At 39.4% G+C, this 16362-nt stretch overlaps 2 protein-coding genes across 4 annotated transcripts in view; both read left to right on the top strand.

Moving 5' to 3' along the window:
* nmt1b (N-myristoyltransferase 1b) overlaps positions 1 to 7651 on the top strand; it is a 29459-nt gene extending 21808 nt beyond the window's left edge. Inside the window, exons 8-15 of the mRNA XM_016576138.1 lie at positions 5688 to 5779; positions 5884 to 6000; positions 6078 to 6248; positions 6355 to 6463; positions 6764 to 6934; positions 7019 to 7186; positions 7350 to 7487; positions 7568 to 7651. Coding sequence (XP_016431624.1) covers positions 5688 to 5779; positions 5884 to 6000; positions 6078 to 6248; positions 6355 to 6463; positions 6764 to 6934; positions 7019 to 7186; positions 7350 to 7487; positions 7568 to 7588 — 987 coding nt within the window. The 3' untranslated portion in view covers positions 7589 to 7651. The remainder of the gene's footprint in view (positions 1 to 5687; positions 5780 to 5883; positions 6001 to 6077; positions 6249 to 6354; positions 6464 to 6763; positions 6935 to 7018; positions 7187 to 7349; positions 7488 to 7567) is intronic.
* A 2269-nt stretch (positions 7652 to 9920) lies between these two features.
* The window catches only part of svild (supervillin d), a 154217-nt gene continuing 147775 nt past the window's right edge, over positions 9921 to 16362 (top strand). The window contains exon 1 of one of the 3 annotated variants that reach the window (XM_016576148.1): positions 9921 to 10317. The gene's annotated coding sequence lies outside the window, so the exon portion shown is untranslated. The remainder of the gene's footprint in view (positions 10318 to 16362) is intronic. The other 2 variants (XM_016576146.1, XM_016576149.1) reach the window with 2 other exon arrangements.

Here is a 16362-nt window from a genome sequence, read left to right on the forward strand (position 1 = left end):
ACTTTTTCTTTATTAACCCTCTAGTTAAAGAAATTTAATGTGCACCACACATATTGTCAACATGATGTAAATGTTAAACAAAAAAATGTCTTTGCAAAAAAGATGCATGAACTACAACTACATCTTCTACAAACTTGTCTTATACATATTATATGTTCAGAAATAATACAAGGAAAATACTTTAAAAAAAAAATCTCAAAAGTCAAGGTAAATCAAATTCAAAATTACAGAAGGTATAACACCAGTAGATTATTATTAACTAGGCTATAAATGTTCTGTAAAAACAATGAACAGCAGCTTTCAGCCTGTCACCATGATGCAAACATGAAATTTCAGACATACAGATGTAGTTCTTTACAGGTTTTTATTAGATTGCGCTGCTTTTCCACTGTTTTTTCTATGTAAACATGGATGTGTTTGACTGTTGTCCTCGAGTCTTGCAGTGTCTCATGCACGAAACGGCATTCTAAAAACGCGGCTCTCAAGTTAAAAGAAGTTCAACTCCCATCTTCCTGTATTTTTTCCTATTCCACTGCCCGCGTCGCATCTTTGTCAACACAAAAGCGCATTCTGTGTGAATGGCACCTTGTGATATATTCTACTTATGGTCCTTCACAGAGCGCGTCACACGTGAGCGGTTAATCATGTGCACCGACATGTGGGTGGATCATTCTTTTCTCTTTACTGTTAACATTGGCATATTGTCAAAGTGTCTAATTCTAACATTTAGTAATATTTGTATTAAAAATCGTGATTCCTCGATTTATAAAAAATAAATTGTGGCAAAACATTAAATTCAAATTAATCGATAAAATCAGTAAAATCGTCCAGCCCTAGCATCAATATTGCCATATCAATTTGAGCCAGATTCAGACCCCGAGAATATTGAACAAGAGGATCGCGCAGAACCTTTGCACACACGGATATTGGAAGACATATTAGAGTGGTAACGTTATTGTTTGTTTTTTTTTGGCTAAATCACATTTTAGATACGATGTGAACAACCGCTTAAAAATAAGTGGCGAAAACTTGACGCTATAGCAGCTTTTCTTCTTCATCGTTTTCTCTGATGCACTAACTCTGCAGCAGCACTTCTTCTTCGTCTTGTCTGATGCACTCAACCAAGCGTTCTAACCAAAGCCACTAGAGGGCAAGCCTGCAACCATTAGCCGAAAAAGCGTAACGCCTAAAGCTAACGCTTCCGGTCTGGCAGTACGTGGGAAAAGAGACCAGAGGCCGTTTTTTTTTAATGGATGTCAATGGAGGAGAGACTTCACTACGCTGAACAAACAACTTTTTAGAGGAAATAGCTTATTTAATGAATCGACAGCCTATCTGCTAATCTTCAACATGTTTTACACTAAACAATACTTTTGGATTGAACTATTTATTGAGTTTACCACGAAAAAAATGCTGTTTTATAAGAGAAGTCACTGACTTTTTGCAACAGGTGGCATTCAGCTTACAGCACTTCTCATTCATTCCTATGGGATCTGTAAACGGCGATTGAGTGTCGCACAACTCTGAATTTCAATGACGTCAAGGCTGTAATGTAATTGGTTATTAAGGGACACGTGATCCAAGTTGACCGTTACACTTTCTCCAATAGTAAGTAATACAGACCCTCTCATCTCCCTATAGTAAGACAATCTGTGTTCTAACCACGACCTCGCCCCATCCCCACCCCCCATCCATTCGAATTTCCGTAGGCGGGAATTATTTTAATGATATTATAATGGGCCGCTTTGTGACATGACAAAACCCCGGAAAACAACGCTGTAGTTCAAATGAGCCATTTGTTGTAGTTCTTGAAAAGGGATTTTTTAAAAACGAAATATCTCCCTTTGGAGTGGACTTTGAGATTTGTAACTTTGTAGATCTTTTTTTATGCCCAAATATACACGCTACACACTGATTAAAATTCAAAAAAGTGAATCCTTTTAAAAAGACCCCTTTAAAAGGAAAAGTGATATAAAGTCATGGGATAGCTTTAATGCTTGTTTGTTTGTTCGTTTTTTGTTACTGTGTATGTTTATGCATAAACCCAAACAATATTAAATAAAAAAAACTATCAATATGGATCATAAATTCAATACCTCTGTTACTTAGTGGAGAAGAGAAATATCCTTAACTGAACAGAGCTTATGTATTGCATTTGAGTACACAGGTGAAATCACGTTCACCCCCATCCGGGTCAAGGTCCCAATGTAACTAGGGGTGTAAGAGAGGTGCACTAGCGACTGATGCTAGAGGCTGCAGTCTTTAGCCTCCTTGTTAAGCCCAAAGAATACTTCACTTTTTATGCATACGCGAGGGACATCGTACAGCGCGCGTGACGCGAATTTCGTCATTAGAATAGTACGTGCGTACATGCACCACCTGATTTTTGTAACTGCGCATACATTCAGTAGCGTACCATGGGGTTTTAGTCAGGGCCTTCAGTAACAATCTCCGGTTGTATTCTGTGAGTACGTTTTGATGCGCTTGAGAGCTGAGAAAGATTGATCAACTGATGCGGTGGACACTGGGATTGTCACGATCAAGCATGTGAGGGCATAAAGCTGTGACATGCTTACTGCAAGCCCCGTGCTCCTCAGAAATGTCAGTAGGTCACTTGGACTCTTTTCTTGAAAGTTTGTCATGCTGTACATCACTTTGAGCTCAGCTCTGAGTCTGCCCAGGTCAAACTACACCATTGCTCTCATCCAGGCTCCTGAGCTCTGCTTCGGGCAATGTCTGCTTGAACTTTGCAAACAGCTGTGCATCCAGCAATGCAACAAACAGTAGTCGCTTGTGATCCTCAAATCGATTCCTGATTTGCGTGATGATGATGTCGATTAGCGCTGTGTGTAGCTGTCTGTATTGTGTGTGCGCATCTGTTTGGCCTCTGGCTGAACTCAGCTGTCTCGCGGCCTCCGCTGTCCTCTCACAAATGGCATCAAATTTTCCACGCTCACCTTCAGGAATCTGGCAAAAATCTGCAATTCTGGCCAGACTGAACTGCACGTCTAAGCTCTTATTTTGCAGTATTCTGAAGAGTACATCGGCAAGTCAAAAATGCCAATGAAAGCAAAAAGGGAAAAAAAACAAGTCAAAGCTTTTCAATTGTGACAAGTGTCCTGATGCACAATGTACCATGTCATGGTCAAAATCCTCCGCGTGATCGAGGATGTGCTGGAAAAGCGTGACCAGCTCAGCTCTTTTGTCATAGACTGTGCCCACCAACCTGGAGTTAAAGTTCCATCTTACCCAAGAGACCCGCAGTAGCCGCCTCTTGCAAAACTCATTCAGCAGTTTTGTGAGCTTGGGAGAACGTGTAAAAAATGCAGACAATCCTCCTAGATTCGCAAAAAAAAATCTTGCAATCCTTAATTTTGATGCTCCCTGAGACATCACAAGATTTAATGTGTGTGCATAACGGTGCACAAAAAGAACCTGAGGGATGTCTTCTTTGACGCGCGCCTATACGCCATTAAGTACCGATGCCATTACAGCGGCTCCGTTATAACACTGTGCCACTTACTTTGTTTTGCAATCATAGCTGCCCAACACTTCAAGTACTGAAGCTGCTAGATCATGAGCTCGTTTTTTTTTCTGTGACATCCTCAAACTTTAAAAATCTTTCTTTTACTCCGATGTCAGTAAAGTACCGGAGTACAAATGACAGCTGTGCAGTGTTGCTGAAATAGGTGGTCTCATCCACCATAACTGCGACAAACTTGGTGTTGTTGATCTCTTTTTTGATGGCATCATTTAGTATCTCAGCAACAGAATTTATGAGATCATTTTGAATTTTCCCCGATGTTCCCGTAAAAACGGTGGCCGTGGCAAGGTGGTGTCGCAAGTCAGCATCGTATTCTGATAGCAGAGACAGTAACTCCATGTAATTACCTTGATTCAGGGACTCCTTCCCCTCGTTATGTCCCCTGAAAGACAATTCTTGCTGTCCCAAAAAGACGACAAAATCAATTAGGCGCTTCAGTATGTCCCGTTTTTTTTTTTCACTCTCTCATTGTGCAGGCTTGTCTCTCGTCTCCGCTGGTCATCCAGCTGCAAATCCACCCTGGACTCACCAAAGGTCTTCAATGTACCACCGCTGTGAGGTGACGCTTGGAAGCCTGGTGTTTGATAGCTGCCTTGGTGAAGCTATTAAGGCTGTTAAAACCCGTGCTCTTCCATGTTCCCTCACTTGTATTAAAAAGCAAACACGGCCAGCAAAATAGCTTGTTCCGCTCGATGCTAGCCGTTAGCCAGTCATAGCGGTCATAATTACCCTCAGTGAAGTGCTGCACAAAACCTTTTCCGGCCTTGGTCAGCCCATCCAGCTTAGGTGTAGGTCTTCCTTTTGAAATGATCTCTTTCTTCTCTCCAATCGAGCACCTTGAAAAAGGCACACGAAGGAGATCGAAAACAGGATCGGTAAGAGGTGTGAAGGCAGCGGCCATAGCTTAGTTCACTTACATCATTCACAACCCGCCAAAAGTTCAAACGGATGATGACATCAGCAGGGGCTAGCGCCGACACATCGCTGGGCCCTCTGGGGCGTTCTGTCACTACACATCAAAATTTGATTGGCTGATGACACACATCAGTCAAAGTTATGATCAAATGGAAAATGACAGCTTCAACGGAAGGCTAGCTATATTACCATATTCTTTCTGAAAACAGAATCGTAATGAACTGAAATAAACAGTAATTGAATTTAGACAGGTTCAGACACACATTAACTTAATTATGAAAAAACAATTTTTTTTTTAGATTATGACAGGGCCAGCAGAGAAGGCCCTGATGGCCCTGACAGCCCACTACTGCATACTTTGTACGCACAGGTCACACATGCGCATTGAATTATATTTTGCAGTAATCAGATGTTCCACAAGGTGGCAACACTGTCCAGGGCCATTGTTTCACAGTAGAAAACAAAACTAAAGAGACTAAATCTAAACTAAATCGCATAATAGATATCTGAAATTCACATTTGTACTAGTCAAATCTTAATTACTGGTAAAGCGAGGTGTACTAAATGCTAAAAATGCTTGCCTTTCTATACAAGTGTAGCTAAGAAAATAGCCTTTTTCAAAAACACTGCCATTTATATAAAGCAAATATTCAACAGAAACACATCAATTTGAAGTTAGGGAATGTGTCATGTTTGATGTATTATTTTTGTGATTTTAGAAAATCAACTTACCTGTAAGCCATAAAAGCTGTTTGTCAGTTGTTGTGTTGTTGCCCCGATTCCGCTTTCTGCTCCGTTTGGAATGCTACTTGAATGTTCAATACACACTCATTAAACATGTCAAAGTCATGCAGCATTTACATAAATAAACATCAAGAATTACACATTTAACATTGCAAAAAAAAAAAAAAAATCTTATTGTATTATTATTGAATCACAAATTTTGTACAAAACCTCATTTTGTAGTTGCAGGTGCAAAATGGCACTACCACATCCTGGTAGAAAGACTTTTTTTTTTTTTTGCAGGAATTTAGTTTAGTTTAGGAATTCTTAGTAGGATAGTATTTTTTTATGATTGTAGATGTTCTGTTAGAGCGCAGTAAAATGCTGGATAGACTATTGGCATGTCAACCATGGCACCACTGAGTTTGTGCCATCCAAAAAAAAAAAAAAAATGCTGGCAGACCGACATTCTACTGTTAGCTTATCTGTCTCTATGTAATTGTAGCTGAGAGAACTGTGTGACTTGCTGAATGAAAACTACACAGAGGAGGATGACAACACATTTCGTCTGCACTACTCTCCACAGTTCTTGCTCTGGTACGTTTCTTGGTATGTTTTATTTCTTGACATATAGCTACAAAAGTAACTATAATCTTATTATTTGTATTCATGTTTTGTGGACTTTGCTTTATGGAATGCAGGGCTCTGTGCCCCCCTGGATGGCAATCACAGTGGCATTGTGGAGTTCGAGTTAAGTCCAGTCAAAAACTAGTGGGATTCATAAGTGCCATTCCTGCTACTATTAAAGTATTAGACATGTAAGTGCAGAATTTTCTCAGTCTGTTAAAATGATTTAAACAATTTTGGTTGATGTAAATGTAAAAATACTCCACAGAGAGCTAAAGATGGTGGAGGTGAACTTCCTGTGTGTACACAAAAAACTTCGCTCAAAAAGAGTGGCACCAGTTCTAATTAGGGAGCTCACCAGACGGGTGCATCAGCAGGGTATATCTCAAGCAATCTACAGCACCAGTGCGGTCCTACCAAAACCTGTTGCAAGCTGTAGGTATGATGGAAGTTATAAGGATATCTCTCTTACTCTCCCAGACCCCCACTGCTGTTTGTGGTATTGTTTCAAACTAAATTCTGTTTCTCTCCACGGTTGTTAAAAGGTATTGGCACAGGTCACTGAACCCACGCAAGCTGATTGAGCTGAATTTCTCCTCTCTCACTCGTAACATGACCCTGCAGCGTGCCATCAAGCTAAATCGGCTCCCTGAGGTCAGACTGCCCTCCTGAGGGCCATCATGTAACATGACACTTTTTTTTAACCCTTATGCTCTATTTGATTTTACTGTCTATATGTTTAAATTAATATTTAAGTGTTCATATATATATATATATATATATAGTAATTTTCAGGAGGATGTACTCATTTTTGCTACAAATTTAATCACTTTGATATATAGTTACATTGCTTCTGTTTGGAGTCAATTTTTGAGATGCCAGAGTAAGTTCCTTGGACTTTGCACATCCTTTAATTACACCAATAATCTCTCTCCTCTATATCTATAACAACAGACAACAAAAACCACAGGCCTTCGCCCCATGACTGTGCAGGATATGCCAGTGGTTCAGGCTCTTCTGAGAGAACATCTAAAGGCTTTTCATCTCTCTCCTTCTCTGACCCTAGAGGATGTTGAGCACTGGCTTCTGCCTCAAGATGGTGTGATTGACACATATGTTGTGGAGGTCAGTATGATGAAATGGATCTTTAAACTGTTTTATTCAGACATCTAGCTGTCATGTCCTGTATTAATGTCACTTTTTATGCAGAGCATGGCCGAGACCATAACTGACATGGTGAGTTTCTACACACTTCCCTCATCAGCTCTGAACCACCCTGTGCATAAAGGCTTGAAGGCAGCCTGTGTTCTCTATTGCATCAGCAAGGCTACCCCGCTGCTGCAGCTAATGGAGGACATCCTTATCATCTGTAAAGCAGTAAGTCAAAGGAAATATCAACATAATATAGCTGACTACATAGATTGTGCCTCATATGAAGACATTTACTGCCCATCTGTCACATCCAAACTATGATGATTCTTTCAAATGTATTGATTGTTCTGGTCTCATCACTCCTTGTACTCTCTGCTTTTCTGTTCAGAGAAGGTTTGATGTGTTTTCTGCTCTGGATGTAATGGATAATAAAGCTTTTTTGGAGCCCCTTAAGTTCAGAATGGGAGATGTACACAAGCAGTATTACCTTTACAATTGGAGATGCCCTGAGATGGCCTCAGACAAGGTGATCAAGCAGTCTGTGGTGTATATATATATATATATATATAATAAAAAAAAACTAATATTGTGTATTCCATATTTCAGGTGGGTGTTGTGCTGAAGTAAAGGCATTTTGCGCACAAATGGACAATGAAAATACATAAGCACTCATATAGCACACTTTTCTTACATCTAAATATTAAATAAATCCTCATTTCTCATTATGAAACTTGCATGAATGGGTTTCTTTCTTTAATATTGATAAAGTTGTCCATTACGTTACATTACAGATGTTATTACTATAGTTTTACTCAGTACTGCTAATTTAAACTAATTATATCTCTGCATCAGTGGGTTGAGATTCAAAAAGATAATGAATGTATACGTATACAGTCATGAATTTAAATTAAATATTTATATATATTATAATTTAAAGATTAGGACTTATGCTCATGTTCCATCTAAAATATAAAATAAAACATACATTGTTATTAATATTATTTTAATAATAAAACAAGACATTTTACATAACACAAATGTTACCTTTTTCATATTAACACGACATGGAAATATGTTCTTGACAGTTTATTGTCCACAACTGGTTTAACTGTGAAGAGCAATGAATTAAAAAAAAAATCTGGCCCACATCTTTCTTGTATTATTGTGCTGGCTGTGTGTCAAAACAATTAATGGGAATGACAAGTAGACCGATTTATTTATTTGTTGTTTGTTTGTTTGTTTGTTCATGCTGAGAGCTGACATTAATTCACAGGTCAAACTGTTAGAATGTCTACCCACATGAACAGAGCTGAAAGTGCAGCACTGTTTTGTGCAGTATGTATAAGGCAACACCAGGTGGCACAATCGGGTTGACACCCTACAAAAAAAAACTACAAATCAAGAGAAAAAAAAGCTTTCTACACAATCATTTAAAAACAGAATTAATCATCAGTTCTGACTGTTTCTTCACAGAGTCTCTAAGTAATTTATTGCTCTCTTGGAGGAACTCATTCTGTCATTTTGCTAGAAACGTGGCTCTATTAGAATTTGTAACATGACAAATTGGGCATCTGATTAAATCTTATATTCAAACTGTTTAGAATAGCATTAGAATTCCAAACTTATCCACTGCAGGGGGCTGTTTCATAAAACTAGTTTACCAAATAAGCCAGGCTTATTTCAGTTAGTCTGACTTATTTTCACTTGATTTGGTTTCATAAAGCAACATTACCCTAGCTCAAACTCAGTCACTCTGGCAACTTATGCTGGGAAACTAACCTGGTCCGGAGCAGGCTAACTGTCAGGATAAGATGAGCTCCTCCAACACTGACAAATAGGAACGCATTGATAATACCGCCGACTCTCTCACATAAAATTATTTGACTTTATTATTAGTCCAAAAATAAAAGTATACAGAAAATGCAACTTAAATCAAATAAATAAAAATATAGGCTATACAACCGACCGTATTTAATGCATTGTGCCCTTAATGACTTTGTTTAAGATATAAGAAAACATTTTAACATGCTGCTACATGCGCATTTCTTTTGATCAGCAGTTTCTAGCCATGCAGCCTTTCTCTCTGATTTTATGACAGCTGTACTTTATGCTTATTGGTAGAACATTAAAACATTACAATCTAAAATGGCTCTTTAAAGCATTAAAGCATTTAAAACACTAAATTAAAAGTTAAAACCACTTTATTAAAAATTAAAATAAATAATAGAAATTAGACTACATTTTAACTGATAAGAGGAACACACATTTAACTCGTTTGAGATAGCAGGGCTGTAGTAGCCAGCTTACATTTGATTTACAGTTACTGCTATGATAAAAATACACTTATATGTAGGATTAAAATTCTACATGTGTCACATTTAATGTCCAACAACAAATATTTTAGCAGAATGCAATAGCATTGCGCTATTATTCTATTCTGCGCCGTCTGAATAGCGCGCATGCGCGCAGCAGCGCTCGTTCACTCACGTAAGCCTAGCCACTCTTGACAGCAAAATGGATATATTTGCATGACTTTCTAACATTTACAAATGAAACATTATACCTGTGACGTGTCAGTCATGCAATGAGGTAAACACAATGTCTCAAATGCATTACACGGCACAAATATTCGTTTGCCATGGTGTGTCGATTTGATCCATGATCGACATTATGGGCTGCTTAAGAATAAGCGTGCACATCAAATTATCCTGACTCATTGAACCTGGATCGAATTAGTGAGATTGCGTAAACTAAATTGTCGTTTATGAAACCGCTTTAGTCCCGATTGATTTGTTAGGTTATTTCAAGTCAGGTTTTGGACTTTAATCCCCGCTTTTCTTAGCGTCTTTTATGAAACAGCCCCCATGGCAGCTAACAGAATTAGATGTGTTTTTTGTTTTTCGATACCGAATCAGCGTTTTTGAAAAAAAAAAAAAAACGTTCAAGTGAACGAACCGATTCAGAAGAGTCGAGTCATTGGGATGAATCAAAATGTTAACCACTACTGGCGTGGACGGGGGTGGGATTTCAACTTTCAAACACGACAGGCAAATGCGCTCGTGTTCTGCTGTCTTTCAGAGTCTTTCTACTGTGTGTTAGTGCGAGTTTTTATGTTAGTACTCAAGGAGTAGTGTGAAGTTAACGTTATATTTTAGTGTTTCACCATAAGGACATGTGGTGCTTTAATCCCGGCAGTGCTCGCTATCGCTGATTCTAAATACCTTAAGACCTAAAGATTGCTGGGCGATTTCAGATAGTTATACATTTGGCTGTTATTTCACGCGTAATTTTTTATTTGTAAAATACTCCGGGCCTATCTTTGCCGTTGTGTGATGACTCGCTGTGTTCATCTAATGGTGAGTAGCTCATTCAAAAAGTGTTAAATTTCTCATTGATGTATTTACTGAAAGTTGCATATCCAATCATGTTGTGTCTTCGCAATTGTGTTATTCAGAACAGGCTTTTACTTGAACAATATTGTTAGTTTAATATGGTTTTAAAATTGGATCAACGCCACAACTGTTGTGTGTGTGTGTGTGTGTGTGTGTGTGTGTATGTGTATGTATGTGAGAGAGAGATCAATGAGCTAGTGGGCGGAGTTAGTTTAATATGGTTTTAAAATTGGATCAACGCCACAACTGTTGTGTGTGTGTGTGTGTGTGTGTGTGTGTGTATGTGTATGTATGTGAGAGAGAGATCAATGAGCTAATGGGCGGAGTGTGTTGCTTAATTCAGCTGAAAACCAAAGGTCTCTTTTGAAATGTTGCCTGTAAATTATTTGTTATGGCTGAAGTGTGTGAGTATTTTGCTTGTGTGTGTGTGTGTGTGTGTGTGCGCTTTAAAAAAAAAAAAAATTTTTTTTTGGTTTTTCTGCTTATCAGTTTCTTTTTTGTTGGGATCAGACATGTTCCATCTATTTAAAGGGGTCATATGATGCTGCTAAAACGAACATTATTTTGTGTATTTGGTGTAATGAAATGTTTGAGGTTTAAGTTTCAAAAAACACATTTTCCACATACTGTACATTATTGTTTCTCCTCTATGCCCCGCCTTTCTGAAACGCGTCGATTTTTACAAACCTCATTGGTCTGAAAAGCGAGGTATGCTCTGATTGGCCAGCTATCCAGAGCGTTGTGATTGACCGAATACCTCAAGCGTGTGACGGAAATGTTATGCCCCTACCATACTGTGAGAGGCATTTGTTGCATCCAGTGGGGACATAATTACGGATTATAATGATTTATACTGTCTTTTTACGCGTTGCATCGTGCTGCGTAAACATAAAACCATGCCTGCATTTGTGATGGGAGAAATGACAAACAACAAGTGCTACTCTACACTGCCCAAAAACTCGCGTTTGAATCGTCAGTGGCAAATTCTTTAAATATAAAAAACATAGAAGTAAGTCATATGCAAATGTATTTGTCTGTGTGACGTTATAGATTGCCCACAATATCCAAACCAGATATTTTTGTAGAGTTTTGTAATGTGGAGGATGTTTAAGTGGAACAAATACCTCCTATATCTCAAAAGATCAAGGAAAATTTGGTTTCTCATGTCATGACCCCTTTTTGGGAGATTTGAGTCCATCACTGAGGAGCACGAATGCTCAGGAGAGCTCAGGCTTGATTTTCAAGTGATGCAGTCCAGGGGTGTATTTAGGGCTGGACAATAATTCAATATCAATATGTATCGCGATATAATTTTTTTCAATAACGGTGATATGATTTTTAAACACATTTCCGATATTTCGATATACATTACCAGTTTCCCATACATTGACAGACTGTCATTCGGTTTGTCACTCAAACATATTTCTCAGAGTTCAGGCCAGCCAGAACCAATCAGGTACCACATAGCTCCATGCCCAGACTAGACTGAGCTTTACAGACATCAGTGAGAAACTTATTTCAGCAGGCACAAAGCTGACTAGTTGACAAAGCTGAAGCTTAGGACATGTAGCTCAGTAAGACAGAGAGGAAGAAACTAATTACATGAAAACACAAGTATGCTCTTGCATACCATGGTAAAGACCTGTTCCTGTAAAGTAAATCATGGCCTTAAATGCCTGAGGAGAATAGCCCAGCGAACATGTCCCAACAAAGCATCTGAAAGCTTATGATTCTTCTCTCAGGGCTTGATTATTTTGATCCATGTGAAAGCAGAGGTTGACGGAAGCCTCTTTGTTGCAAGCTGGTGAAATCTGTTGTGGTGCCAGTTAAATAGCTGTCTTTCGGGGAGAGGTCAGATGTCATCTGCTAGTGTGTCTCAATACGGGCTGACAGATAATAGATTTTGGGCTATTACATTTATAAATTTGTGCAAGATGAGCACAACTAATAAAAGAATAATTATGATTACAATAGTTTTAGTAATCATGAAAAGTATAAATTACAGCATGAGTGATATGAGAGATGTGAAAGAAGCCCCAATCACAAATACCTAGATACGGCGGTCAATATACAGGGATTGACAATGTGCTATGAAGTGAGTACTAATAATATATTTTTTTCATATACAGTATCTCACAGAAGTACACCCCTCACATTTTTGTAAATATTTTATTATCTGACTTAAATACCTTTGATTGGTCATTGCATTCATGAAATCAGATATACAGTGCCTTCCATAAGTATTGGAAAAGTAATGACAAAATTGCTTTGTCTGCTGTGGGGTCATGACATCTGCAAATATGATTAAAATATGAATATGAGACAAAAGGACCGAATGTCACATTTTTTTTTTTATTGGGTGATTCAACACAGATGTTTTACCAACTAAGAAGATCAGCACTTTTAGAGTTTCACTCCCTATCTGATGTGAGCATAAGTATTGGGACAGTTGACTCGCAGGTCTTTCTTAATGATCAGCTGTGTCCTGTTGCATTAATTGTTCAGATATTAAAAGCAGGGAATGTGCTGTATCAGTTATAGCCATTGCTTCTGCATTCTGAGTCTTGCATTTGATGACGACACACACAAACCAGGATGAAGACGAGGGAGCTGACTTTGAGAGAAAAGCAAGCAATTTGGATGCTAAAAGAAAAGAGGAACTCAATTAGAGCGATGTCAAAAACAATGGGCATGGAGAAATCAACAGTTTGGAGAATACGAAGAATAAAACCACCGGCGACTACAGCAACCAACAATGACCTGGTTGGCTGAGAAGAACTACAGCCATTGATAATAGACAAATCATCAAAGCTGTGAATAACAAACCGTAAAATAAGTGTCCGTAACATCACCAACAACCTCCAGAAAGCTGGAGTGATGGTCTGACAATCTACTGTCTGCAAGAGACTTCCACAGCAGAACAAGATGCAAACCTCTGATCAGCAGCAAACATAGAAAGGCAAGATTAGAGTTTGCAAAAAAGCACAAAGGTGAGCTAGTAGAATTTTGAAACAGTTTTATGGACACTGTTAAGTGATGGGAAAGCAAAAGTGTGGAGAAAAAAAGGAACCGCAAATGATCCTAAACATACAACCTCATCTGTAAAGCACCATGGAGGTGGTGTCATGGCATGGGCATGAATGGCTGTCTCTGGAACAGGCTCTCTCAACTTTTATTAATGACTTAATGAATGATGGTGATGGCAGAATGAATGCAGAAGTGTAAAAAAATATCTTGGCTACCAATGTTCAAAAAAATGCCACAAGATTAATCAAAGTGCTTCATATTGCAACATGACAACGACCCAAAACACCCTGCTAGTTCAGTCAAGGAGTTTATCAGGGCAGTCTTAGATTGGCCAAGTCAGTCTCCAGATTTAAATCCTATTGAACATGAATTTCACCAGCTAAAGAGGAGACTAAAGGCAGAAACTCCCCAAAACAAGCAACCGTTGAAAATGGCTGTATTAAAGGCTAGGGAAAAACATTTCAGTGGATGAAACCAAGATTCTGGTGATGTCTATGGGTGGCAGACTCACTGCTGTGATTGCATGCAAGGGATTTGCAACTAAATATTAGCTTTTAAACTTTTACAGTTGCTTTAAGTTCAACTGCCCCAATGCTTATGCTCACATCAGATGGGGGAATGAAACTCTAAAAGTGCTGTCCTTTTTTATTTGGTAAAACATGAATGTGTTGAAACGGCTAATAATAAAATGTGACATTTATGTAGTTTTGTCTCATATTCATCTTTTAATCATATCTGCAGATGTCTTGACTCCACAGCAGACAAAGCAATTTTGTCATTACTGTTCCAATATTTATGGAGGGCAGTGTATCTGTGATTGGCTACATTGCTCAGTGCTACAAAACACATTGTACATAGAAACCTTTGATGCTCCTTAGAGCGCAAACACAAACACGAACTGGATAGATCCGTTTCGCCAATATCCTACAGCTTCAGCTGAGGGTGCTCTTGGTTTCGTTTTAACTGGGCCTGACCGAGCCTCGAGCTGGCAGTGCTCAGGAAAAACCAGATCCAGGCAGAAGTCAGCTGTGGAAAGACGTAGACCATCAGTGATTGGTATTTAATTATATATTGAATTATGACATTTTTACATATATTAAAAAATATATTATTTTTATTAATAAAAATTGCCGGCCCTCCTGCAATACCGTCGCTACCCACTTGGAGGACGTGGCCCACATGTTGAAAGCCACTGTATTATAGAGCAGAGGTCCCCAACCACCGGGTCGCGACCCAGTACCAGACCGTGGAAGTGTTGCTACAGGGTCGCAAGAACGCTCTTGGAAAAATGTGTACACTCTATTCTAATTATTCTGTATTTTCGTTTGTTGTATGCGATTGCTATGGAGTAGCAATTTGACGATTTCATGTCAATTAAATGTTCAATTAATAAATAAATGATTGTTCTCATCTGTCATATATTAGGGGTTAAACGGATCGCAGTTGATCCGTGATACGTAGCTTAAAGGGATAGTTCACCCAAAAATGAAAATGTGATGTTTATCTGCTTACCCCCAGGGCATCCAAGATGTAGGTGATGAGGCGTGTACGCGCTCTGGCGTGGCTTACGTTAATGGGTGTTGTCGCGGGAGGAGCAAACGACAGACACAGTTTATTAACAGAAAATAAACAAAGTGTCCAGAAAAAGGGAATCAAGTGTCCAAAATAAACAGGGGATCTGGTATCCTCGTCGTGCTGCGGGGTTCGTGAAGGGAAGGGCAGTGGTCAGGAAGGAAGGAAGGGTTCAGGTAAGGGGCGGAGTCCAGCGGCCGCACGCGCTCCCCTCTCCGGTCCAGGGCGCGAGGGGCGGCAGCTTCTATCAGCGGCTTCGTCCTTCTCTCTGCCCACGGCGGTTGAAGGGACAAGACGGCCCAGCATCCTTGCCCGACGGCCGTGTAACTGGTGCGGTTCTCATCCGGACTGCGGGACCGGCAGCTCACGACTCTGGCGGAACGGTAGTTCCTCTACACACCCCTCCTGGACCCACGAGGACACCAGCGTGCATGCACGGGGAAGAGACCGGTCTCCAGAGGAGAGGCGCGCTCGGCATTTAAACAGCGGCGGTGATGAGGCTCCATTCGGTTCAGGTGTGCCCCATCACACGCCGCCAGCCCTGGCTAGGGAAGGCACAGCTTTCCCAAAATTTTGAGGTGAAAATGGGAGGAAGTTGATTTAATGTTAATAAAATTCACAATTAATTTCAGTTAATGTTTCAGAATGGTTTTTTTGTTTGTAATTTCACAGCTGTAATACCATAACATGTTACTGATGTTGGAAAGCGCCACTTTTCTATCGCGAATGTGCCGAATCTGCTGATGTAATTACAACCGCTAAATGATAGAGAAGGGGAGGGAGAGGCCGGTGGAGAGCTGAGCTATCGTGCCTCTGTTGGTTTAAAAAAAAAAAAATGAGCCAATCACCATCGAGTATTCACTTTCAGCGCTGAAGAGTATTGAGAAAAGAAACCTCGCAGGGGATGCTAGCCTCCTTTCTGGTATATCAACCAATCATCATAGAGACATAAATTACGTGATATTAGTTTGAACGTCTCCCGCTGCGTTGATAATGTGCCAAGTACTTATGATGAGTAGCAATATAGATTATTTAATCGGCAACAGATTTACCAAGCTGTCATTCAAACAGTATACAAATTAAAAATAAAGGGAGACCACGCCTAACCTGGATATAGGCTGCATCAGTCGGCTTAATTAAATGGCACAACAGGCAGCTCTCTTTTAACACAGACTTTTAAGAAGTGATGGATATTTGCTTCAAGTGATAGGCCAGGTAAGTGAAATTATATTATCTTGTTGTATGCGTGTGGTTTTCTTTACGTTTTCTGACTAAAAGCAACCAAAAAGCCATTTTGAAGTGGTTAAGCAAATATTAATAATAATAATAATAATAATAATCTGCAGGGATCCCCCGACCAAAACAATTAGTGTGCCTTCTCTATTTTTAAAACCCATGAGCCCCATGAGC

This window comes from Sinocyclocheilus rhinocerous, unplaced genomic scaffold (genome assembly GCF_001515625.1).
Source record: "Sinocyclocheilus rhinocerous isolate Xijiao unplaced genomic scaffold, SAMN03320098_v1.1 scaffold1676, whole genome shotgun sequence".
NCBI classification, from domain to species: Eukaryota; Metazoa; Chordata; class Actinopteri; order Cypriniformes; family Cyprinidae; genus Sinocyclocheilus; species Sinocyclocheilus rhinocerous.